The sequence below is a fragment of the Corythoichthys intestinalis genome, chromosome 3 (genome assembly GCF_030265065.1).
Source record: "Corythoichthys intestinalis isolate RoL2023-P3 chromosome 3, ASM3026506v1, whole genome shotgun sequence".
Lineage (NCBI taxonomy): Eukaryota > Metazoa > Chordata > Actinopteri > Syngnathiformes > Syngnathidae > Corythoichthys > Corythoichthys intestinalis.
The window spans coordinates 60425165-60449953 of record NC_080397.1 but is presented as its reverse complement, the minus strand read 5'-3'; the positions used below and the strand labels follow the sequence as shown (position 1 = coordinate 60449953).

The following is a 24789-nucleotide window of genomic DNA, read 5'->3' as shown; positions in this document are numbered from 1 at the left end:
AGGCACACTTTAAATATATTAAAGTGATATAGGCATCTTTGAGTGAACTTCGAGTAAAATGCAAGAATCTCGAGGCAGGGCCGAATGTCCTCTTTTTTGGAAATTAAAATATGGTCACCCTACTTTTAAGGCCTCCGTATATACCATAGCTGCCGGCAAAAAACAATTATCAAAATCGTTGGCAACTAATTTATTAATTGATTAGTTGTTGCAGTAGTCGTCATAATTGCTGAACATTTTTTGTGAAACCAATGGCTAATTTGAATATAATCAAATGACTGTGTACATAATCAATTATTTCTACCTAATTAGCCAAATCTGCTGCATGTTTCACATTTCTAAACAGAGAAACTTAAGATAGTTTGGAATTATTGGAAACATTTAAAAGTTATATTGATGAGCAATATTGGAACTAGCAAATTCCATATACATATTTTTTGTCTATTTGATGTTCAATAGTAATACATAATGTACTCATAGACATACAGTATTTTCGGTTCTTCTAGCCCTTTATTTCAGCTGTGGTTGTTTTTCTTTAAAACTTCATTAATTAAAGACTTGAAGTGAATACTTGACGGGATACGTTTCGTTTTTTCTACATTAAATTTTGGGAACACTATTCACCTTGTACAATATTGTTGCACGCACCTAAAAATAATATACTGAATGAACAGTGCCATCTGCTGATCAAACCCAAGGGTTGTAGAGCTCTTGAAATCTATACCAGTCTGACCAAAAACAAGATCCCCAAATGAATGAGAATGATGTCGAACAGGTATAAAACTTATTAACTTACTTATGTATATGATTGACTAGTAGTTGAAAAGGGTTGCATCAACAGAAAGAAGTATTGAAAATAGTAAATAAAATAAAGACATGTAACAGGAAAGCCTCATAACATATTGTTGAGGTGCCTTAGAAAGGATTTGTAAACAAATCATACAGAAAATCTTTATACACTATGAGGATCGATATCAGCTCTTTGTTCTTAACAGAAAGGGTGAGGTTGATGAACAAAGGTAACTTGTCACCGAGGTGTGTTTGCCCAACAAACGAATGGAATGTTCACTTTGACCAAGATGAATGCTTGATTCTAATAAGTGCTTTTAAAAATTAACCATTGTGCACACTGTCACTTGTCAGAAGAGATACTGCATTCATACTATAATTTCTTACAATCTTTCATGCAACAATTTCAGTGAAATGGACAAATGAAGCTATTAAAGAATTTGAAAAGGCCATCAGCCTGATACCACACCAGAAGACGCACCCTCAATGAATGAGTTTATTTTCATACATAAGGCACACCTTACTATAAGGCACATTAATGCATCAGTCAATAAATAGATTTGTCATTTGTTCCTTATCGTTTAACATTCAAATTTTTGGTTTATTTATTCATTTATTGACTATTTGTTTTATTAATGGATTTAATGACGATGATGACAATGTATCATAAGCACTTTACCGTCGCAATATAGATTTCAATAACATAATCAAGCTCCAGATAACAAAAACACAGTACAAGATTAGAAATAATAGTAATAAAATACAATAAAAATAAATAAATAAATTCACAATGGCTGGAGGAGGTGACACTCCTGAACTTTTTGCCCCCCTATTGAAGAAAATGAAATCCCCGGTATGGGAATACTTCAGCTACAGAACAGTTACAGACGGCCGTGGCTTAGAGGAGCAGGGCCAGCCGACATGTAAAACTTGTTTGTGGAGGGTGGCTGCCGAGGAGGCAATACCTCTAAAATGATTTTGCATTTATACAAAATTAAAGGTTGGTAAACGGTATCATGAACGTTTCCCACCAGCTACGAGAGTTAACTCCAGTGTGTTTAGTGTGTCTAGCGGTGGTAAAACATGTTTTTTTTCTCTCCCTGACAACTGTCTGTGTTGAGAAAGAGAATGTGTGTATAATGTAAACATGAAACGAGTCATACACATGTAAGCCTGAACGATATATCGTTTAAACATCGCCATCGCAATATGCGTGATAGTCCCATCGCAAGCACGTGCGATAGTTTTTTTTTTTTTTTTAATCCACATACGCCTTGCTTTCTGCTCTGCGCACGGCCTCACACCCTCCCTCTCCCAGCCCTTTGTTCCTCACAGTCACTGCAGCACTTGCTTATTAAAGTTAACAATGCTCGTTGTCTTTGATCTTGCTAAGAAGCGGACTTCAAAGCGGAGTAATGTGTCAATCATCGTTTAACTTGTGAAACAGTTTCTGCAAGGAAGCCGCGCTGGAATGAATGTGTGTGTGTGTGTGTGTGTGTGTGTGTGTGTGTGTGTGTGTGTGTGTGTGTGTGTGTGTGTGTGTGTGTGTGTGTGTGTGTGTGTGTGTGTGTGTGTGGAGACGTTGGAGACATAAAAAATAAATGCCAGAAGTGATCATGAGGAGTTTGAAATTACTACGTCACTCCTAGAGTCACAGCTAAGGTAGATAAACAGAAGTATTTCATAAAGCCAAGCATTTTTCTACTACAGTACTTTATTCTTGTTCAAAAATGATTTGGTTGGACAGTTATGTTTGAAACTGATCATAATTATGACATTTGAAGTGCTTAAAAACCATTTATTTATATACATTTTTTAAATCACTTTGGGGGAAAAAGTGAGAAAAAAAACATGTCTTTTATGTGTCTCTTTCCTATACTAAATCTGAATAAATACATTGAGCACAAAAAAAAAAAAGGGGGGGGGGAGGGGGTGCACTACTTCGTGGTTTTTCACTTATTACGGCGGGTTCCTTGTCCCCATTAACCACGAAAAACGAGGGATCACTGTATACTGTGGTGATGGTGAGTCTTCCAAAGTCTTTCCAGACAGCTATTTAGTCATCTAGTGAAAATTTCTTTAAAAAAAAAAAAAAATGTTTTTTTTTTTTCAATATCGCAATATAATATCGCAACATATCGCAAACCCCCCAAAAATTGCCACAATAGTTTTTTCCAATATCGTTCAGGCCTATACACATGTGGTTTTTCATGCAAAATAATTCAATGATTTTTGTTCTGATGGTAATAATGTTGACCTGTGGGTTTAGGCACACCTTAAGGACTGCATTTACTTAAATTTTTATTTAGAATATATTAGGGCTGCAGCTATCAAATATTTTAGTAATCGAGAAATCGACTGAAAATGTTATCGATTAATCGAGTAATCGGATAAAACAAATATATTTTTAGGTGAAGAGCAATTATAAATATACATGAGAAAACAAGACATTTCATCTAATCTTGAACCATTTTCAGTCAATCAATGTCTTTATTTTCGATGTATATTGTTGAAAACAGCCAACAATTGCATCTCAGATGTAACTAGAATAAAAAAAAGACTAATTCACTGCTTTCACTCAAAAAACTTTTAGATCTTATTGAAAAAAAAAAAAAAAATTATATATATCTTACCTAAAAATGCCGTTACGCTTGATAACACACATCACTTAAAAGTTAGGATTTTTTTCCTACGTGTTTCAATTGAATTTCTATTTGTGTCAAGCCATTTTTAAGTTCTAGTTAAGTTTTAAGTTAGTCTAAACTGTAAGTCCTGATAGGATTTTGAGTTTTTGCAGTGTTCAAAATAAATGTATGATACAGGCTGTATTGGAGCACATTAGGGACCAGTGCTACTTGGTGTTTTATCCAGCAATGACTACTGAGCTAAAATTGATAGTTAGCATTATTGAGTTTTTATTTTACACCCTCATCACTCCACAATGCTATGTTATGTTAAAGCCTGTATGTAAGACACGTTGGCCACGCATCGACAGTGGTCATAATTAATAGAGACCTAGCCCTCCGCAGGGCTAACGTTACGTGAGCTTGTGACAGTAACGTTAATCTTATTTATTAGCGCTTAGCGCTCTTTATTAGCGCTTAGCGCTCTACTGCTTTAAGATGGCGGCGGTTTACTAACGCTGACCAGACGCTGCCGAGTCTGTCATTTCGCGTCTAGTTCAACATACATGTGATCTCTATGAGATGCATCAGATGCTACCTGCTACCAACTAGCATCGTGCGGGCAAGTATTTAGCAACGTCGGCGTCGTGTGTAGAGGCTGTCTGCTGCAGTAAGTTTTGTTGTTGTTGTTTTTTTGCTTCGTACTCTACGCACGTAACATCAGCGCGTTGTCCCGCATTAAAAGTAGTCCGAGCAAAACGTGATGCTTAGAGCTGTCAAAATAAACGAATACTCGAGGTGAATAAAATTACTCGGATCAGTTTTTAAACTCGAGTTACTCGAGTATTCGTTTCAGCTCTAAACGTTACTGTCACTCGCTCACGTACGTAACGTTAGCCCTGCGGAGGGCTAGGTTTCTATTAAGACCACTGTTGATGCGTGGCTAACATGCCTTACATACAGGCTTTATTTAATCTGTGAAACATAGCGCTGTAGAGTGATGAGGGTGTAAAATTAAAATATGATAAAGCTAACTGTCAATTTGAGCTCAGTAGTCATTGCTGGATAAAACACCAAGTAGCACTGGCCCCTAATGTGCTCCAATACAGCAGGTATCATACTGTAACATTGACAAAGAGTCACCCGCTTCGTTAGGTTGCAATTATTTCTTTTTTGGGAACTAGTGGAACGACAACAACAACGGGAAGGCACATCGCTCGCTCTCCCGCACCTCCCTCACCCCCGCACGTCACGCGGTGCATTCAGGAACGCATGCAAATATCCCCGCCAGAGGTTGCGCTAGATTTTTTCGTTGTCTGTCATTTTGACTGACAGGGTCATAAAAATCTGGGCATAATCTATTTTTACCCGTCACTTAATTTTTAAAAATGATAATAATGACATTGTGGTGACCTTTTGTTTAGCATAATTCACTTTCCGTACTTGTGTGTCCATTTGGCCAAGCGCGTTACCGGCTACGACACAGTCACGTGACAGAGACACTTAAGAGCCGTGCGCGTTCCGGCTTGAATAGAGAGTTCACAGAGAGCAGCAGAGCTACAGCTGCTGGACACAGCAATTCCAGCTAACAAGACTCTTAACATTTCATACCGCTTCAACATATTCAATAATATTTAGTTTTCATTCATTTTCAATTAATATTCTGTCCGAACAAGCTTAACAGAGAATCCACACCGTGCCATCACAAGCAGATGAATAAGTAACTTTTTCTCCGCAGTGACAAAAACAGCTGACTGTGGCCCCAGTAGGTAGCCACCGTTTGTCTCTGATAGAAAATGAATGGAAATCGTGTACGAAGGAGATGTTTACAGAGCTAAACCTACCAATTCTCTCCGAAAATGATGTGCCTGGTGCCAAATTCACTGGCAAAGATGTGGAAGAACATAAAAATGTTCAGTTAAAGAGATGGCTTTAGTGTCGAAGGCTGAAAAAGACGAAAAAAAACCGAGCCGACCTAAGCATAGCTTTAGCTTTTTTTTTATCGACGCGACTGACAATGACATTCTCCAGTTTCAACAAGCTATCCTTTACCATCAGCCCTGTCTTTCTTATATATCCTCTGGTTGTCCTACGTCTCTTACCGTTCTTGGGGGTAATTTAGTTAGCTTTGTGTAGCGATCGCAAATGCTACTCAGTGACAGCCAACGAACACTTGTAATTTTTTCATTGATAACACATCTTAATTCTATAATTTATTTACACTTCCCCCTCACTAAAGTTGTTTTTTTTTATATATATATATATATAACAAACGGTAACAGAGGCAGTCAGATACCATTGTAATTCTTTTCAGGTCATTCATTGTCAGACAGAAGCAGTACAGCACAACGTTACGCTAAAAGAATGTTAAAAATATAAAAATGGCTTACCTCTTTGTCCTCTGAAAGACCATGCCAACCCACAATGTTTACTGCATATGAAACGTGAATGGATTCGCCGAGCTGGTGTTAAAGTCCGCGCAAGTTGATTCGGTCTTCACATTTTTTCCTCTCGAGTTTTTGGTTTCCGGAAACGTATGAAGAAAACATCCTTCATGTGTCATAATGTCTAGAGTCGTTTCTACAAGTTCTAAAAAAGCAATGCGTGATCGGCATGTTCATTACCGTAGAAAAGTAGCGCTTTTTACGTTGGGTCTATGCGAGGGCGGGTCTATAATGTCCCACTTCGGCTTTACTTCCGCTTTACGATGCGACGTCATGGTCTAAAAATAGCCTGCGTACGCCATTGCGTGCCCGCTTGTGCAGTCCCTATTTTTTCACCTCTTTTATCAACACCATCGTCGTTTTGGGGCTTTTTGAAGAAACTTCGGACACTCAGTTGCCTTGACATTTTTCCGAGTAAGGCCAACGACGTCATGCATCAAGAGAGACAATAGCTAATTAATATGCCCACTCGCCACCCTGTGGTCTGGGGTGTGAATTGCAACCTGTCAAAATGACAGATGGACTTCAGTTTTTTCCGTCACCGTTTTAAAAAATTGGTCAACGACGGAAAATATTCGGTTAACGCGATCCCTGATCCCCGCCATATTATAACCTGATATGTTACAATACATTTATTTTGAACACCGCAAAAACTCAAAATCCTATCAGGAGTTACAGTTTAGACTAACTTAAGACTTAACTAGAACTTAAAAATGGCTTGACACAAATGGAAATTCAAATGAAACACGTGGGAAAAACACCTAACTTTTAAGTGATGTGTGTTATCAAGCGTAATGGCATTTTTAGGTAAAAAATATATATATTTTTTATAAGATCTAAAAGTTTTTGGAGTGAAAGCAGTGAATTGGTCTTTTTTTTTCTTTTTCGAGTCACATCTGAGAGGCAGTTGTTGGCTGTTTTCAACAATGTACATCGAAAGACATTGATTGACTGAAAATGGTTCAATAATAGATGAAAAGTCTTTTTTTCTCATGTATATTTATAATTACTCTTTACCTAAAAAATATGTTTTATCCGATTACTCAATTAATCGATAGGATTTTCAGTCAATTACTCAATTACTAAAATATTCGATAGCTGCAGCCCTAATATAAAGCCATCTATTGATTATAATTTGATGTAGTTGAGCCAAAAGATAAAAGATTTCCTTATTTATGAAGCAGAATAGAGACTCAGGAGATGCACAATATTATTCCAATTTACTATTACGTCACTTACATCGTAAAGTTACTACTGGATTAAAAGGCGAAATATAGCCTAGGATGCAAATTCCTAATTCCATTCTCTTATATTTACCGTTAATGGTGGGCTGCATTTCAGTCTATATTTGGTGATCTGACTTTCAAATTGAGGGTAGAGGGATATTTAGCCTTGCTCATTCTATCAGCTTCCTCTTAGTAACAATGAGGCTTTTGGATCAAGCCAGGAATAAAAGTGGAGGAAAAAGGTCTGCCTTTCTCCTACAGCTTTTCCCACAGCCTCTGACCACAAACACCAGCCAAGCATGCATGCCTTTGGAGAGGACAATGCTCTGTTGTCATGATGCATGGTCCTTTGCTTTGTTTTCCCAAAAGGGGTGAAGATACTTGGCTGCCCTCTCCTGGCCCATGCTGGAATGCCAATAATGTAAAAGAAAGGACGTGAATGGAAACCTCACCTCAGCTGAATTTCAAACAATCAGGGCACAAATGAGACCAGAAAGTACACAAAAGTCTATCATCGCCGTCTATTTTGACTAAGTCCAAAATGGCTATATATGAAGCAACGCAAACACATAATCACATATAACACTAATAAACAGCAATTCAGAGAATATACGGGTTTTATAGAAATTGTTGCAACAAAATAGCGTCCTACACTTACTCACCAGACTGGTCATTCATCATGCGAATGGCTTTAGTTCTAGCCAAGTCAAGGGCTGTGGTCCATCGCTGCCGCTCCAGTTCAGTACTCGCTTTCAAGTGGTATGTCCGACCACTGCTGCTTAGGACGATATTACAGGCATCCTCTGTGTCAATGTGAGCCGTGGCCAGATTGATTGTCCCACGGCAAGTGTGCGCCATTTCTGCCTGTGTCCTGCAACAGAAAACAGGCATGAAGGGACAAGTTTAGGCAAGAAAAATGTTGCCAGTTAAAATGGATTAAAGTTGACCCAACCTCTGTCATGTGATGCTTCTCTAATTTGTGTAATTAACAGCACCTGTTACTTACCTGTGGCAGGTGGTGGCGATAAATACAGTGCCTTGCAAAAGTATTCGGCCCCCTTGAATCTTGCAACCTTTCGCCACATTTCAGGCTTCAAACATAAAGATATGAAATTTAATTTTTTTGTCAAGAATCGACAACAAGTGGGACACAATCGTGAAGTGGAACAACATTTATTGGATAATTCAAACTTTTTTAACAAATAAAAAAACTGAACAGTGGGGCGTGCAATATTATTCGGCCCCTTTACTTTCAGTGCAGCAAACTCACTCCAGAAGTTCAGTGAGGATCTCTGAATGATCCAATATTGTCCTAAATGACCGATGATGATAAATAGAATCCACCTGTGTGTAATCAAGTCTCCGTATAAATGCACCTGCTCTGTGATAGTCTCAGGGTTCTGTTTAAAGTGCAGAGAGCATTATGAAAACTAAGGAACACACCAGGCAGGTCCGAGATACTGTTGTGGAGACGTTTAAAGCCGGATTTGGATACAAAAAGATTTCCCAAGCTTTAAACATCTCAAGGAGCACTGTGCAAGCCATCATATTGAAATGGAAGGAGCATCAGACCACTGCAAATCTACCAAGACCCGGCCGTCCTTCCAAACAAGGAGAAAACTGATCAGAGATGCAGCCAAGAGGCCCATGATCACTCTGGATGAACTGCAGAGATCTACAGCTGAGGTGGGAGAGTCTGTCCATAGGACAACAATCAGTCATACACTGCACAAATCTGGCCTTTATGGAAGAGTGGCAAGAAGAAAGCCATTTCTCAAAGATATCCATAAAAAGTCTCGTTTAAAGTTTGCCACAAGCCACCTGGGAGACACACCAAACATGTGGAAGAAGGTGCTCTGGTCAGATGAAACCAAAATTAATTAATTTTTGGCCACAATGCAAAACGATATGTTTGGCGTAAAAGCAACACAGCTCTTCACCCTGAACACACCATCCCCACTGTCAAACATGGGGGTGGCAGCATCATGGTTTGGGCCTGCTTTTCTTCAGCAGGGACAGGGAAGATGGTTAAAATTGACGGGAAGATGGATGCAGCCAAATACAGGAACATTCTGGAAGAAATCCTGTTGGTATCTGCACAAGACCTGAGACTGGGACGGAGATTTATCTTCAAAAAGGACAATGATCCAAAACATAAAGCCAAATCTACAATGGAATGGTTCAAAAATAAACGTATCCAGGTGTTGGAATAGCCAAGTCAAAGTCCAGACCTGAATCCAATCGAGAATCTGTGGAAAGAGCTGAAGACTGCTGTTCGCAAACACTCTCCATCCAACCTCACTGAGCTCGAGCTGTTTTGCAAGGAAGAATGGGCAAGAATGTCAGTCTCTCGATGTGCAAAACTGACAGAAACATACCCCAAGCGACTTGCAGCTGTAATTGGAGCAAAAGGTGGCGCTACAAAGTATTAACGCAAGGGGGCCGAATAATATTGCACGCCCCACTTTTCAGTTTTTTATTTGTTAAAAAAGTTGAAATTATCCAATAAATTTTGTTCCACTTCACGATTGTGTCCCACCTGTTGTTGATTCTTGACAAAAAATTAAAATTGTATATCTTTATGTTTGAAGCCTGAAATGTGGCGAAAGGTTGCAAGGTTCAAGGGGGCCGAATACTTTTGCAAGGCACTGTATTAATAGATCAAGTACACCCATTTAAATGCGATAAGAAATCCCAACTAAAAACAATAGACCATGCCTCTTAAGTAAAAACAATATTAATACCACACAGAAACACAGAATAAATAAAATGTGTTTTTCATGAAAAAAAATACAATTGCAGTTAATAACTTAAGCATTTAGGCAAATGAAAACTTTTCCCCTCATAGCTTCTGCAATGGTGTTCCATAGGGATGCAAAGATTCAGTTAAGTCACAGTTCGGTACGATTAATGCTCTGAATAGAAAAAAAAAAAAAAAAAAACTGTGTTTTTTGTTTCGTTTTTTTTTTTTTTTTTTTTTTTTTTGCAAATGAGCAAAAATTAAATTGCCATCATATAAACATGTATTTTAGTGCAAAATATCTATGTGCTTACTTCTTACTGATCTGAAGAAATTTAGTATAAAAGTGCTGAGAACAATCTTTACTGTTTGTAAAGTGAGGCGGGGCACACTGTTGATTGCTACAGCTCTCTTAGCAGCTCGGTTTACTACTTGAGCAAGACATCCTATTTGTGGTCCGAATCCATCTGTGCTACGTACTGAATTAACAATATTTGCATCATTATCTATACACACTAGTATGGATTGATTTGGCCTGCTTAACTTCCATTCAGTCATGGTGGTTTTTAATTCATCGATGTACTATATGGACTACTAGTCCCATAATCACTCTGGGCTCACGTAGCCAATGGCATGGGACAAGGCACATCTAGTTTGCTATTTCATGAAATCTAGTGTGTGCGCGCATAAAAAAGTTAGCAAACGCCACAGAAGTCACGTCTGTTCATTACTGCACAACACCAGCATATGACAATCGACTTTCATAAACAGGACGAGTTTGAAGCACAGCGCTCTTAATTTGCCACTCAAATATCCAGTGTTGTGCCGAAAAATAGCCGCCCCGCGTGAAATGTCACCCCTGACAGGAGCGCCCACACGTCAACGACACCGGCACACCGGAGATGGTCCGCAGTCAATTCGGAGCACTGACCCGGCCGGTATACATTGAACAATAGGATATATTGGGAACGATTGGCTATTTTTTGACGGACCTGGAACGAAGATGCATTTTGCGTAGCTGGTAACAAGGAATCCGAACTTTTAACAGCATGTCTGCCGCACGCGCGCACACACGTGCACGCGAGGTGATAAATCGCAGTGGAAAAAATACCGCCTTCATTTTTATTTATCGTGCGCCAAATGGAAATATTGCATATTGCGACAGGTTTAGTCATTTTTATGACTTTTCGTCAACGAAAACTAGACGAAGCTAAGCACATTTTGAAATTTCTAAAATATGACTAAGACTAATAAGTATTATTGTCCAAAAGACTAAGATGAAAATTTAAAGTGCTGCCAAAAACACTGTACAGTTCCATGTCTCGTCTGCAAAGCAGCTCTTGTGACTTAGTGTAACTAATTTATTGAACTGAAGGAAAATGCGTTTATAGTTTTGTGCTATTGATAAGCTCAGCTGTAGGCAACGAACATTACTCATTAGTGAGAGCAGTCTATAGAGGTTTTATTGACTGACATCCGCAACGTCACAAGCTGCTTGGAAAGGTTGTCCAAAGAAAGAAAACAATGCTCTCCTATGATTCCGAATTATCCCAAAACAGTCATTTAGGAGCATACAATCATGAGTTCGATTTTCCAAAGGTGAGGCCTCGCTGCCACCACCAGCTGCTTCACAAGCACTAAACTTGCCAACAACTACAGTCACAGTTGACACTGACAAGGTGGTTGCCAGTTGCCACCTCATTATGGTCTGTAGGATCTAGCGTTAATTCCGCTCACACACTTGCTGGTCTTAAAGGGGGAGGTCAGAATTTTTGACATTAGGCTTAATCTTCGAGTTAGCGGGGATTGAAATAGTCGGTGGAGTTGATTTCAACAAATTCCGTGCAGTTTGTTAAGTACTTGTATGTGTTAGTTTCAGTGCTCTGGAGTCGCTAAGCTAGCGCGAGTCAATGGTCCCGTCTTAGCATGCCAATAAAAAACAACTAGGGCTGTTAAACAATTAATTTTTTTAATCGAGTTAATCACAGCTTAAAAATGAACTAATCGTAATTAAACGCAATTCAAACCATCTATAAAATATGCCATACTTTTCTGTAAATTATTGTTGGAATGGAAAGACACAAGACAGATATATACATTCAAAATACCGTACATATGTACTGTATTTGTTCACTATAACAATAAATCAACAAGATGGCATTAACATTAACATTCTGTTAAAGCGATCCATGGATAGAAAACTTGTAGTTCTTAAAAGATAAATGTTAGTACAAGTTATAGAAATTTTATATTAAAACCCCTCTTAATGTTTTCGTTTTAATAAAATTTGTAAAATTTTCATATCAAAAAATAAACTAGTAGCTCGCCTTTGTTGATGTCAATTAGGGCTGCAGCTATCGAATATTTTAGTAATCGAGTAATCCATTGAAAATTCTATCGATTAATCGAGTAATCGGATAAAACAAATATATTTTTAGGTGAAGAGCAATTATAAATATACATGAGAAAACAAGACATTTCATCTATTCTTGAACCATTTTCAGTCAATCAATGTCTTTATTTTCGATGTATATTGTTGAAAACAGCCAACAATGGCATCTCAAATGTAACTAGAATTAAAAAAAGACTAATTCACTGCTTTCACTCAAAAAACTTTTAGATCTTATTAAAAATATATATATTTATACCTAAAAATGCCGTTACGCTTGATAACACACATCACTTAAAAGTTAGGATTTTTTCCCACGTGTTTCAATTGAATTTATATTTGTGTCAAGCCATTTTTAAGTTCTAGTTAAGTTTTAAGTTAGTCTAAACTGTAAGTCCTGATAGGATTTTGAGTTTTTGCAGTGTTCAAAATAAATGTATGATACAGGCTGTATTGGAGCACATTAGGGACCAGTGCTACTTGGTGTTTTATCCAGCAATGACTACTGAGCTAAAATTGATAGTTAGCATTATTGAGTTTTTATTTTACACCCTCATTACTCCACAACGCTATATTATGTTATGTTAAAGCCTGTATGCGTGAGCTAGTGACAGTAACGTTAATCTTATTTATTAGAGTTTAGCGCTCTTTATTAGTGCTTAGCGCTCTACTGCTTTAAGATGGCGGATGTTTACTAACGCTATATAAGTATAACACCAACACCACCATCTGCTGCCCAGACGCGGCCGAGTCTGTCATTTCGCATCTATTTCGACATACATGTGATCTCTCAGACTCATCAGACGCTACCTGCTATCAACGTAGCATCGTGCGGGCTAGTATTTAGCAATGCCGGCGTCAATTGTAGCGGCTGTCGGCTGATGTTTTTTTTTTTTTTTTTTTTTTGCTTCTTCCTCTACGCACGTGACATCAGCGCGTTGTCCTGAATTAAAAGTAGCCCGAGCAAAACGTGATGCTTAGAGCTGTCAAAATAAACGATTACTCGAGGTGAATAAAATTACTCGGCTCAGTTTTTAAACTCGAGTTACTCGAGTTGCTCGAGTATTCGTTTCAGCTCTAATGTCAATAATTACAAAATGCTCAAACCCATAAAATCAATCGCACCCAAGCGCCAGCAGAGGGCGACAAAACAAGTAACAAGTGGACATGACTGTGCTGTCATTTTAACCTGTTTGAGCGGGGCATGTGCGTTAATTGTGTCAAATATTTTAACGCGATTAATTAAAAAAATTAATTACCGCCCGTTAATGCGATAATTTTGACAGCCCTAAAAACAACATATGCACATATGAAAATCACCATTGACCCATGCAATCAATAGTGTTGGCTATGTTTTCAAGATAAAGTTATGCATAGTGAAGAAAATAAGTATTTGAACACCCTGCTATTTTGTAAGTTTTCCCACTTAGAAATCATGGAGGAGTCTGAAATTTTCAGCTTCGGTGCATGTCCACTGTGAGGGAGATAATCTAAAAAGAAATCCAGAAATCATAATGTGTGATTTTTTTTAACAATTTATTTGTGCGATACAGCTGCAAATAGGTATTTGAATACCTGTTTATCAGCTAGTATTCTGACCCTGAAAGACCTGTTAGTCCAGCTATTAAAACATCTGGTACAAATCCCACCAAGCACCTTTACTTTGTCTTGACAAGTCCAACATGCAGTTGTCAAGGGGAGAGGGGAGAATAAAACTTGGTGAAGCGGCTCGGTTCGGGTTAGCATGTCAGCTAGCCGTCACGTCTCCTGTTTTTTTTACGCTCTTTCCTAGGTCTCTGAAGCCGGGGCAGAGAAATGACAAAAGCCGGACTAACTCCGGTGGCATAAAATACCGTTTGGGAGAGGGAAAAATCGGCAGTTTTCAACATTATGCAGTAATTTGCCCTGTTGTACTGAATAAATGCATTTTTATTATTTCATGTTCCATTTAACACAACACTGTTATTTGTCATGACCTTACCATTTAGCAATTGGGGACCAATACTTCGATAAAAAGAATATCCTTTAAATATTTTGGAGTACAAAGATTTAAACTAGAGATATCCGATCACGTCATTTTCAAAGTATCGGAATCGGCAAAAATATATCGGCCATGCCTTTTTTTTATTATATATCTTTTTTAATTAATTCGCTTTTTAATTGTATTTAACGGTACAGACGTAATATGTTACACTCAACCAGTCTTTAGATATCTCGTAGGATTACCATAAATATCCCGAAAATGGGGGCATTTATTAAGTTGATAAATGAGCCACGTTAAAGCTTTTAATGCTAATAATATTGGCGCCATACGACCCTTTCACTTATCGACAATCTCAATCTATAGTGACGCCGTTTTACCTACAAAGCAAGGTAAAAGTCAGCTTCATTTGCATAGAGTGAATTACAACAGCCTTAGGTACTATCCCTCATTTGATCAAAACCTTGCAAGCTCTCTCCCTATAATTGGAAATGTCATGGGAAGCAACGTCGAGGGACTAGGTGGCAATAAATTATTATCTTTCCACCTTGACTTATTTCCCAAAGCACAGATGGTATATCCATTGTTAGCATGACTCACAGTCATGGTTTTACTTGCCATCATGGTTCCACTTTCCCATCATGCCTTAGGGCAGGGGTGTCCAAACTTTTTGCGATGGGGGCCAGATTTGGTGTGGTAAAAATGTGGGGGGCCGACCTTGGCTGACGTCCTTTACGCAGAACAATATATTTAAGCAAATTTTAGCAAGCCATTCATTTGCTTTATTTTTTTTTTTTTAATTAATAATTTTAACAATCTCGCAACTAGCCTTTGTGGCGTTCTCTTTCGACTCTCGGGCTTTTGCAAAATACTGCTGTTGTGAAGTTAACTTCAAGTTGCTTCAATTTCGCGATGTGTATCTTCCCTGTAATCTTGTCGTACATGCCAGCGTGTCTTGTTTGGTAATATCGCCTCACATTGAACTCTTTAAAAACAGTGACTGCCTTTTTTGCAAATGAGGCAGACACAGTTGTTGAGTATTTTAGTGAAGAAATAGTCCAATTTCCACCTATCCTTGTCGCGTCGGCCATCGCAGTCAACTTTTTTTTGTTGATTGTCGCCATTTTAGAAAATTGAAAGTAAAGGGTCACATGGGGTGATGTTGCTCAGAGTGCTGCTGCTTTTTAGTGGGTAAATATGGAGCAGCATTTAGTGTGTAAGCTACTTCATATGCTGGTAGCAGTACTGCTGACCAATTTATTAAGTCTGTGTGTGGGCCAGACATTATTGATTTTATGACAGAGGCTGGGGGCCGGATGAAATTTGTCCACGGGCCGCATTTGGCCCCCGGGCCGGATTTTGGACATATCTGCCTTAGGGCATGCTGCAGTATCTGAACTGAAAGCTCAACAAATACACTAGATGGCAGTATTTAGTCACAATACACAAAGTCCCAAGTCTTTCTATCCGTGGATCCCTCTCACAGAAAGAATGTTAATAATGTAAATGCCATCTTGAGGATTTATTGTCATAATAAACAAATACAGTACTTATGTACTGTATGTTGAATGTATATATATTCGTCCCAGTTTTATTCATTTTTTTCTTAATGCATTGCCAAAATGTATATGATCGGGAAAAATTATCGGGAATTATCGGAATTGAATCGGGAGCCAGAAAAAGCAATCGGATCGGGAAATATCGGGATCGGCAGATACTCAAACTAAAACGATCGGGATCGGATCAGGTGCAAAAAACACATGATCGGAACAACCCTAATTTAAACAATAATAAAAATTTTCTGCTCTATGTCGTATTTTCCTCATTCTTAATCTTCCCCCTGAATGGGCTGAATTCTAAATTAGATGAAATCGTGACCCTGCTGACGTCATCGTCCAGCTGGGGACGCTAGAGGGCTATAATGAGAGGCGGGTCTAAAAACCAGATTAAAAGACTAATTTCTCGTCATCTGCGCTTTGCCAAATTGTTGAATATAGTCGAATTGTCTCAAAATATGATTCTAATTCACATAATAAAGCGATTTAAGATTTTTAAAAAAAAATTTTTATGCTGTCACAGGCACTTTAAACCAGCGCATATCAAGGCCCGTCTTACATTTGCCTACAACCATTTGGATGATGCAGTGGAGTCATGGGAGAATGTTTTGTGGTCAGATGAGAAAAATAGAACTTGTTGGTCGTAATTCTACGAAAAGTGTTTGGAGGAAGAAGAATGATGAATACTATCCAAAGACCACCATCCCTACCGTGAAGCATGGGGGTGGTAGCATCATGGTTTGGGGAGTTTTTCTGCGCATGGGACAGGACGAGTGCATTGTATTAAAGAGAGGATGACTGGGGCCCTGTATTGTGAGATTTTAGGGAACAACCTCCTTCCCTCAGTCAGAGCATTGAAGATGGGCCGTGGCTGGGTCTTCCAACATGACGATGACCCTAAGCACACAGTCAGGAAAACCAAGTCGTGGCTCCGTAAGAAGCATATTGAAGGGAATAGGTACCGTTCTCGCACACACCATATACAGTGTACACTGTACAGTGTATACACTGTAATTGTTTTCATTAGTCTAACACATTCATCTAACTATAGTTTAGGCAGACTTCACTCCATGCCCTTGAACACAGTAAAGTGAATCACCTTATCAGGGCTCCTGAGGGGGAGATGGAAAAATGGTACCGTTTCTCGTAGGCACCGTCTAACTGTTTGCATTACTCGAACACACGTAATATAATTAATCAGGGAATAGTATCATTTCTCATATTTACTGTAGGACTGAACTACTCTAAACACACCTAATATAAAATAAATAGCACACCATAGTTTAATGAACATCAGAATAGATACACAACGCCATCTTATCATAGAAGCCCAACGTGTGCGTCACGAGCAAGATTGACGCACCAAACTCTTGCAATCAGTTCTGCAAGGACAAAGAGCAGTGCGCTTTCTCCCAAAACAAGTAGAACCAGCCCGGATAACAAAGTTGACAGCGGGCGCTTGGGACGTCAAGACCAGCGTCGGTCGCTGTGGCAACCACGTCCCATCCACGGACGAATTTAACCGCCCAAAACCGGCCACAGAGGGATGGTCCCGAAACAACACGCAGCCACACCGTCGCCCCGGCCTACTCCACCACTGACTTAAAAAACACTGGACACTGAGATAACTAGAGCTGGGAATCTTTGGGCACCTAACGATTCGATTACGATTACGATTCAGAGGCTCCGATTCGATTATAAAACGATTATTGATGCCCCCCCCCCCTCCTTTTTTTTTTTTTTCCCTAAATTAAATGTTTTGTACATTAGTTCCAAAATTGTTCAAAAATCCTCTCAGGCTAAACCAAACTACTATTTCAGTATCAAGTTAACATATAGCAGTAAACAAATATACAAAAATAACAGTAAATAAAAAACTCCAGTCCCCATTCTGTAACAGCAGCTTTAAACTACATTCAATTAATTTAATGTTGTGAATCAACTGTTAAAGTTGTTAAAATTGCTCCTGTTATTCCATAATTTCCCTTTTGTCTACTTTCGACATGTGAAAGTTTTAAAACTATTTTAAAGATAGATTCAAGTCAATATTTTACCGATTTAGGAGTATTTTAGATAAAAAGTTAATTAGTTTTGCTTGGAAGGTTCGCTACGACAGCCTTGCAGGGAAGTGTACTGCTTTAAGATGGCGGCCATTTACTAACCGCCCCGTCTAGCTTTTTGTAGATGTGCTGCTCACGCTACCGAATCAATTGTGCATCTAGTCCTATATAAATGATATCTACCATTACATTATGTGGATGACGTACTTTGTAGCAGCTTTTCGGCAGCAGTCAGGTATGTTGTTGTGTTTTTTTATCTCGTGGCATGAGTTGAGCTAGAGCCGTGAGTTGAGCATTGGCATTACCCGAGGGGCCGGGTAATGAGAAGCATGATGTTTAGCTACTCTCGCTGCGTTCTTCCTCGTTGCGCCCCGAAGACCGCGCGGCGCGCTGAGTGTGTTGTACTTCCGCTTTACTTGGCATATTTCAATAATCGGAATTTGGATGTTTGTGAATCGTTCTCGAATCTTCCACGGCCGAATCGCAAATAATCTAAGAATCGGAAATTTTGCACACCTCTAGAGATAACACAGATTTTGCTGCTCGGAAAAAAAAAATCTATGTAGCCTTGTTTTGGACCCAGACTTGTCCCTCCGTCGTCTGTTTTTGCCTTATTTTTGGACCATTGTCGACGAATAAATTGTCAACCTGCTTTCGGTGAGTCTTCTTCAAACTTTTGGAACATGGAGTCAGTACAAAGGGTTAACATAAGAGGTGAACGCGCGGAATTTCCGCCTTCCCGGTTGGTGCACGGAAGCTGTAAGCAGCGGAGCACCATTTCCGTTCGGCTGTCGCCGTTTCCGTGCGGCTTGGCCGGGGGACGGATTCCAACAATATCAAGGTTCTAGCATGGCCTTACAAGTCTCCAGACCAAAACCCAAGAGAAAACAGAAACCTGACTGATCTAGAGAATATCTGTGTGGAGGAGTGTGCCAAGATCCCTCCAGCGGTTAGACATGTGCAGATTACCAGTTTCAAGGTATACCGTAGTATGAAAACGTCAAGGTTTCAAAACCGTAAAAAATTTCCGTCATACTGTCCTAAGGTATTAGCCATTTTTTATGTCCCAAAAAAGCATGAAGAAATCCCTCGCTTGCAGCTGCAAGGCTCAACCCTCCCCCACCGGTTCTTGCTCAATGTCAGTGAGTCAGCTGTGCTACCCGATGGCTGGAGGAGATGAATCTCCTGAACTTTTTTTCCCCCCATTGAAGAAAACAAAGTCGCTGGTATGGGAATACTTCGACTACAGAAAAAAACGACCGCGGCTTAGGGCAAACTGACATGAAAAAAATGTTTGTTGAGTGTGGCTGCCAAGAAGGCAATACCTCCAATATGATTTCGCATTTATACAAAATTAAAGGTTAGTAAACACTGTCATGAATGTTTCCCACAAGCTACGAGACTTAACTCCAGCGTGTTTAGTATATCTAGCTGTGGTAAAACGTGGTGTTTTTTACTCTCTGACAACTGTCTGTGTTGAGAAAGAGAGTGTGTATAATGTAAACATGATACGAGTCATACACACATGCTTTGTTCAAAACTCAGGTTATACATTTAAAAATATATATATTTATTATCGGTTATCGACATCAGTATCGGCTATAAGGAGCAGGAAGTTATCAATATCGGTTTCAAAAAATGGATATCGTATACCCCTAAACTACAGGAAACGTTTGACCTCTAATTGCAAACAAAGGCTACTGTAACAAATATTAACAATAATTTTCTCAGGTGTTCAAACACTCTACTTATTTGCACATTTATCACACAAATAAATCATACATTGAGATTTCTGCATTTTTCTTTTTAGATTATCTCTCACAGTGGACATGCATACAGTGCCTTGCAAAAGTATTCGGCCCCCTTGAATCTTGCAACCTTTCGCCACATTTCAGGCTTCAAACATAAAGATATGAAATTTAATTTTTTTGTCAAGAATCAACAACAAGTGGGACACAATCGTGAAGTGGAACAACATTTATTGGATAATTTAAACTTTTTTAACAAATAAAAAACTGAAAAGTGGGGCTTGCGATATTATTCGGCCCCTTTACTTTCAGTGCAGCAAACTCACTCCAGAAGTTCAGTGAGGATCTCTGAATGATCCAATGTTGTCCTAAATGACCGATGATGATAAATAGAATCCACCTGTGTGTAATCAAGTCTCCGTATAAATGCACCTGCTCTGTGATAGTCTCAGGATTCTGATTAAAGTGCAGAGAGCATTATGAAAACCAAGGAACACACCAGGCAGGTCCGAGATACTGTTGTGGAGAAGTTTAAAGCCGGATTTGGATACAAAAAGATTTCCCAAGCTTTAAACATCTCAAGGAGCACTGTGCAAGCCATCATATTGAAATGGAAGGAGCATCAGACCACTGCAAATCTACCAAGACCCGGCCGTCCTTCCAAACAAGGAGAAAACTGATCAGAGATGCAGCCAAGAGGCCCATGATCACTCTGGATGAACTGCAGAGATCTACAGCTGAGCTGTAGCTGGGAGAGTCTGTCCATAGGACAACAATCAGTCGTACACTGCATAAATCTGGCCTTTATGGAAGAGTGGCAAGAAGAAAGCCATTTCTCAAAGATATCCATAAAAAGTCTCCTTTAAAGTTTGCCACAAGCCACCTGGTAGACACACCAAACATGTGGAAGGTGCTCTGGTCAGATGAAACCAAAATTGAACTTTTTGGCCACAATGCAAAACGATATGTTTGGCGTAAAAGCAACACAGCTCATCACCCTGAACACACCATCCCCACTGTCAAACATGGTGGTGGCAGCATCATGGTTTGGGCCTGCGTTTCTTCAGCAGGGACAGGGAAGATGGTTAAAATTGACGGGAAGATGGATGCAGCCAAATACAGGGACATTCTGGAAGAAAACCTGTTGGTATCTGCACAAGACCTGAGACTGGGACGGAGATTTATCTTCCAACAGGACAATGATCCAAAACATAAAGCCAAATCTACAAAGGAATGGTTAAAAAATAAACGTACCCAGGTGTTAGAATGGCCAAGTCAAAGTCCAGACCTGAATCCAATCGAGAATCTGTGGAAAGAGCTGAAGACTGCTGTTCACAAACACTCTCCATCCAAACTCACTGAGCTCGAGCTGTTTTGCAAGGAAGAATGGGCAAGAATGTCAGTCTCTCCATGTGCAAAACTGATAGGAACATACCCCAAGCGACTTGCAGCTGTAATTGGAGCAAAAGGAGGCGCTACAAAGTATTAACGCAAGGGGGCCGAATAATATTGCACGCCCCACTTTTCAGTTTTTTATTTGTTAAAAAAGTTTAAATTATCCAATAAATTTTGTTCCACTTCACGATTGTGTCCCACTTGTTGTTAATTCTTGACAAAAAATTAAAATTTTATATCTTTATGTTTGAAGCCTGAAATGTGGCGAAAGGTTGCAAGGTTCAAGGGGGCCGAATACTTTTGCAAGGCACTGTATATGATGAAAATTTCAGACCCCTCCATAATTTCTATGTGGGAGAACTTGCAAAATAGCAGGGTGTTCAAATACTTATGTTCTTCACTGTAGGTGAAGCCTTGTTAAGACTATGGAGTTATACATAATGCATAGAGGAAAAAAGGAAAAAGCTGAAAGCATGTTGCACATGAGCCAGAAAAGGATGGATGGAGCATCATGATTTGGGGCTGTTTTGCTACCTCAGGGCCTGGACAACTTCAAATTATTAATGGAGGTTATTAATGGAATTAAAAGGTTTTGCAGGAAAACCTGAGGTCGTCTGTCAGACAGTTGAAGCTAAAAAGAGGATGGATGCTGCAACAAGACAATGATCCAAAACACAGAAGTAAATCAACTTCAGAATGGTTTCAGAAGGACAAAATACACATTCTGGAGTGGCGAAGTCAAAGTCCAGACTTGAACCCCATTGAGATGCTGTAGCATGACCTAAAGACAGCGATTCATGCGCGACATCCCAGGAGTCTGACTGAACTACAGCAGCTTTGTAGAGAAGAATGGGCCAAGATTAGTCCTGATCGATGTGCCAGACTGATCTGCAGCTACAGGATGTATCTGGTTGAAGTTATTGCTGCCAAAGGGGTAGTGGGGGGGGGGGGGCACAAAATATTAAATGTGATGGTTCACTTACTTATTTTTCCCCCTTCTGTCATTGTTTGCATACTATCCTCATTAAAATATGAAAACTTATAAACGTTTGGCTGGCTTTAGTTCAAGCAGACACTGTTTTTTCATCTGTGTGATTTTGACAAAGATCAGAACACATTTGATGGTGATTTTATGCAGAAATGTGAGACATTACAAAAGTTTCAATTACTTTTTCATACCACTGTACATCACCACACACACAAAAATAAAGTATTTCAGATAAAGTGCTGCGGTCAAAAATAAAAGTCTGGATATCAAACTCCTAACTTTTTTTTGGGCACCGATAGACCACGGAAAAGCAGAGAGAGAGTTTTAGCTTCATGTTGGAAAATGTGTTTATCAATTTCAGGACAGTCATGCTCTTGTGGTATTCTGGTATATTTTTGGCCTAATATGGCCATCTAATAGGTTATAGTATAGTAATAATATGTTGTATATCGTATAGCATAATAATAATAATAACAGTTCATATTGATGACCTTATGCTGAGAAAAAAAAATTAGGGTATCGTTTTAAAAATAAGATATAAGGAATTACTCAGTGCTTGAGTAGTTTTTTCATCGAATACTTCTTCACTTGTACTTGAGTAAATTCTTTGGGATGACAACTTTTACTTGTACTTGAGTAATATTATTTTGAAGTAACGAGACTTACTCGGGTACAGTTTTTTGGCTACTCTGCCCACCTCTCCTTTCATATTATCGAAAGCTAGGAACACTGCAGATTAGAAATGTGAGATCATCCACCCATTGTTGAATTCACGGTATTGTTATGAAACCTGAAGCGCCAGTCGTCAAACTGCCCACACTCCCTGCTGTGGAATGCAAACCAGATCAATTTACGGTTCCCAGCAACACTGTGGTGAGTTGTACTGGTGAAAATGTGACTTAAAAGTGCTGACACCCTTTCCCTGCAGTGCATCTTCTTTCCTGCGGTTGAGGGAAGTGCGACAGGCCTGCTCTTTCATAAAAGACCGGAGCAGATTCACTGATATGGTAGATAAAGCAGCATTTAGCCTTTTAATGCCTTGTAATCCTATCTAAAGCAGCCAGCCTGATCTTATTTAAAGAAGCGTAAGGAGAGCTGAGAACATTAAAACTAGAAGAAAAAGGGAATTGAAAGGTTAAAAAAGCGATGAAAAAGTTTGGCAGGACTGAATTTTTTCATCTCATTTCCAGGTCCTCAATTAACCCACCAATAAGGCTATCTTGGCAAATTGACAAGTAAAATTGTGCACTACATTAAAAGTTTATTACAATTTAATGGAGGGTGGACGTAAAGTGGGCGTGGATGGGCAAGGGCAGGGCTGTCAACAGACTTGCAGGGGCCCGGGGACAAGAGACCATTATAGGGACCCCCCTACCCCTGCAACTGGCTTGTCACGACAACATACGGAGTACTTTTAACTAGGGCTGTCAAAATTATCGCGTTAATGGGCAGTAATGAATTTTTTAAATTAATCACGTTAAAATATTTGGCGCAACTAACGCACATGCCCCGCTCAAACAGATTAAATTGACAGCAGTGTCATGTCCACTTGTTACTTGTGTTTTTTGTCTCCCTCTGCTGGCGCTTTGGTGCGACTGATTTTACGCACCATGAGCATTGTGTAATTATTGACATCAACAATGGCGAGCTACTAGTTTATTTTTTGATTGAAAATTTTACAAATTATATGAAAACGAAAACATTAAGAGGGGATTTAATATAAAATTTCTATAACTTGTACTAACATTTATCTTTTAAGAACTACAAGTCTTTCTATCCATGGATCGCTGTAACAAAATGTTAATGCCATCTTGTTGATTTATTGTTATAATAAACAAATACAGTACTTATGTACAATATGTTGAATGTATATATCCGTCTTGTGTCTTATCTTTCCATTCCAACAATAATTTACAGAGAAATATGGCATATTTCATAGATGGTTTGAATTGCGATTAATTACGATTAATTAATTTCTAAGCTATGATTAACTCGATTAATAACTTTAATCGTTTGACAGCCCTACTTTTAACGCTTTACAAGCGATGACAGTGTAAATTTTCAAATTTCCGTAATTTCCCGAATATAACACGCACTTTTTTCCCCCCAAAATCAACTTGTAAAATCATGGTGCGCATTATAAACGGGTACATGGTTGGAGACAGAAATATATATAAATATATATATACACATATATATATACATATACAGGGGTGCACATAATTTTTTTGCCCAGGTTCTCAGAGGAGGACCTGGAGATGTGACTTGGTCCTCATTGAGCTTGAGAGCCGACCCACCTGATGCGATAAAATTATGACAAGCTTTACTTAGAGCCAATTACCTTTAATTAATTATATTAACAATTAATGCTCGATTAACATCAACTGGCACAACAAAATTGCCATTACTTCGAAGTGAAATGTAAAGAAATAAACATAAAAGCACCAATTCAAAATAAAGGGCATTATGTGGCTCCCACATAACTCCAAGCCTTTGTAAAAGTGGGATGCCCTCCTCCTCATAAGAGCTCATTGAACGTACATGTTTAGCTTTGTGAAAAGCGAGCAAAAACACGTTTGTCAGTGCATAGCGCTGTGCAGGGCGAGTGGGGTGCTGTCTGACATCGATAGTTTGCTTAAGTGCCACATGCTGTTTTTTTCGTGCTTTTCAAAGTTTGTATGGCTGAAATTCTTTGACCCTACTACATAAAATGCGCTGCTTTTATTAGCGACATTGGAATTCTCACGGCAAATTTTGTACCACATTTCCGTGCATGCATCATTTGCTTCTAGCCATGGTACCTACCTCCTGCAGCCACTTTTCAGCAAATGTCCTTTTTTTCGGTAGCT

At 39.0% G+C, this 24789-nt stretch overlaps 1 protein-coding gene across 3 annotated transcripts in view; it reads right to left on the bottom strand.

Annotated features, from left to right (window-relative positions):
- osbp2b (oxysterol binding protein 2b) overlaps positions 1-24789 on the bottom strand; it is a 131519-nt gene that overhangs the window by 94118 nt on the left and 12612 nt on the right. For all 3 annotated transcript variants that reach the window (XM_057831283.1, XM_057831282.1, XM_057831284.1), the window contains exon 2: positions 7746-7954. In XM_057831283.1, coding sequence (XP_057687266.1) covers positions 7746-7954 — 209 coding nt within the window. The remainder of the gene's footprint in view (positions 1-7745; positions 7955-24789) is intronic.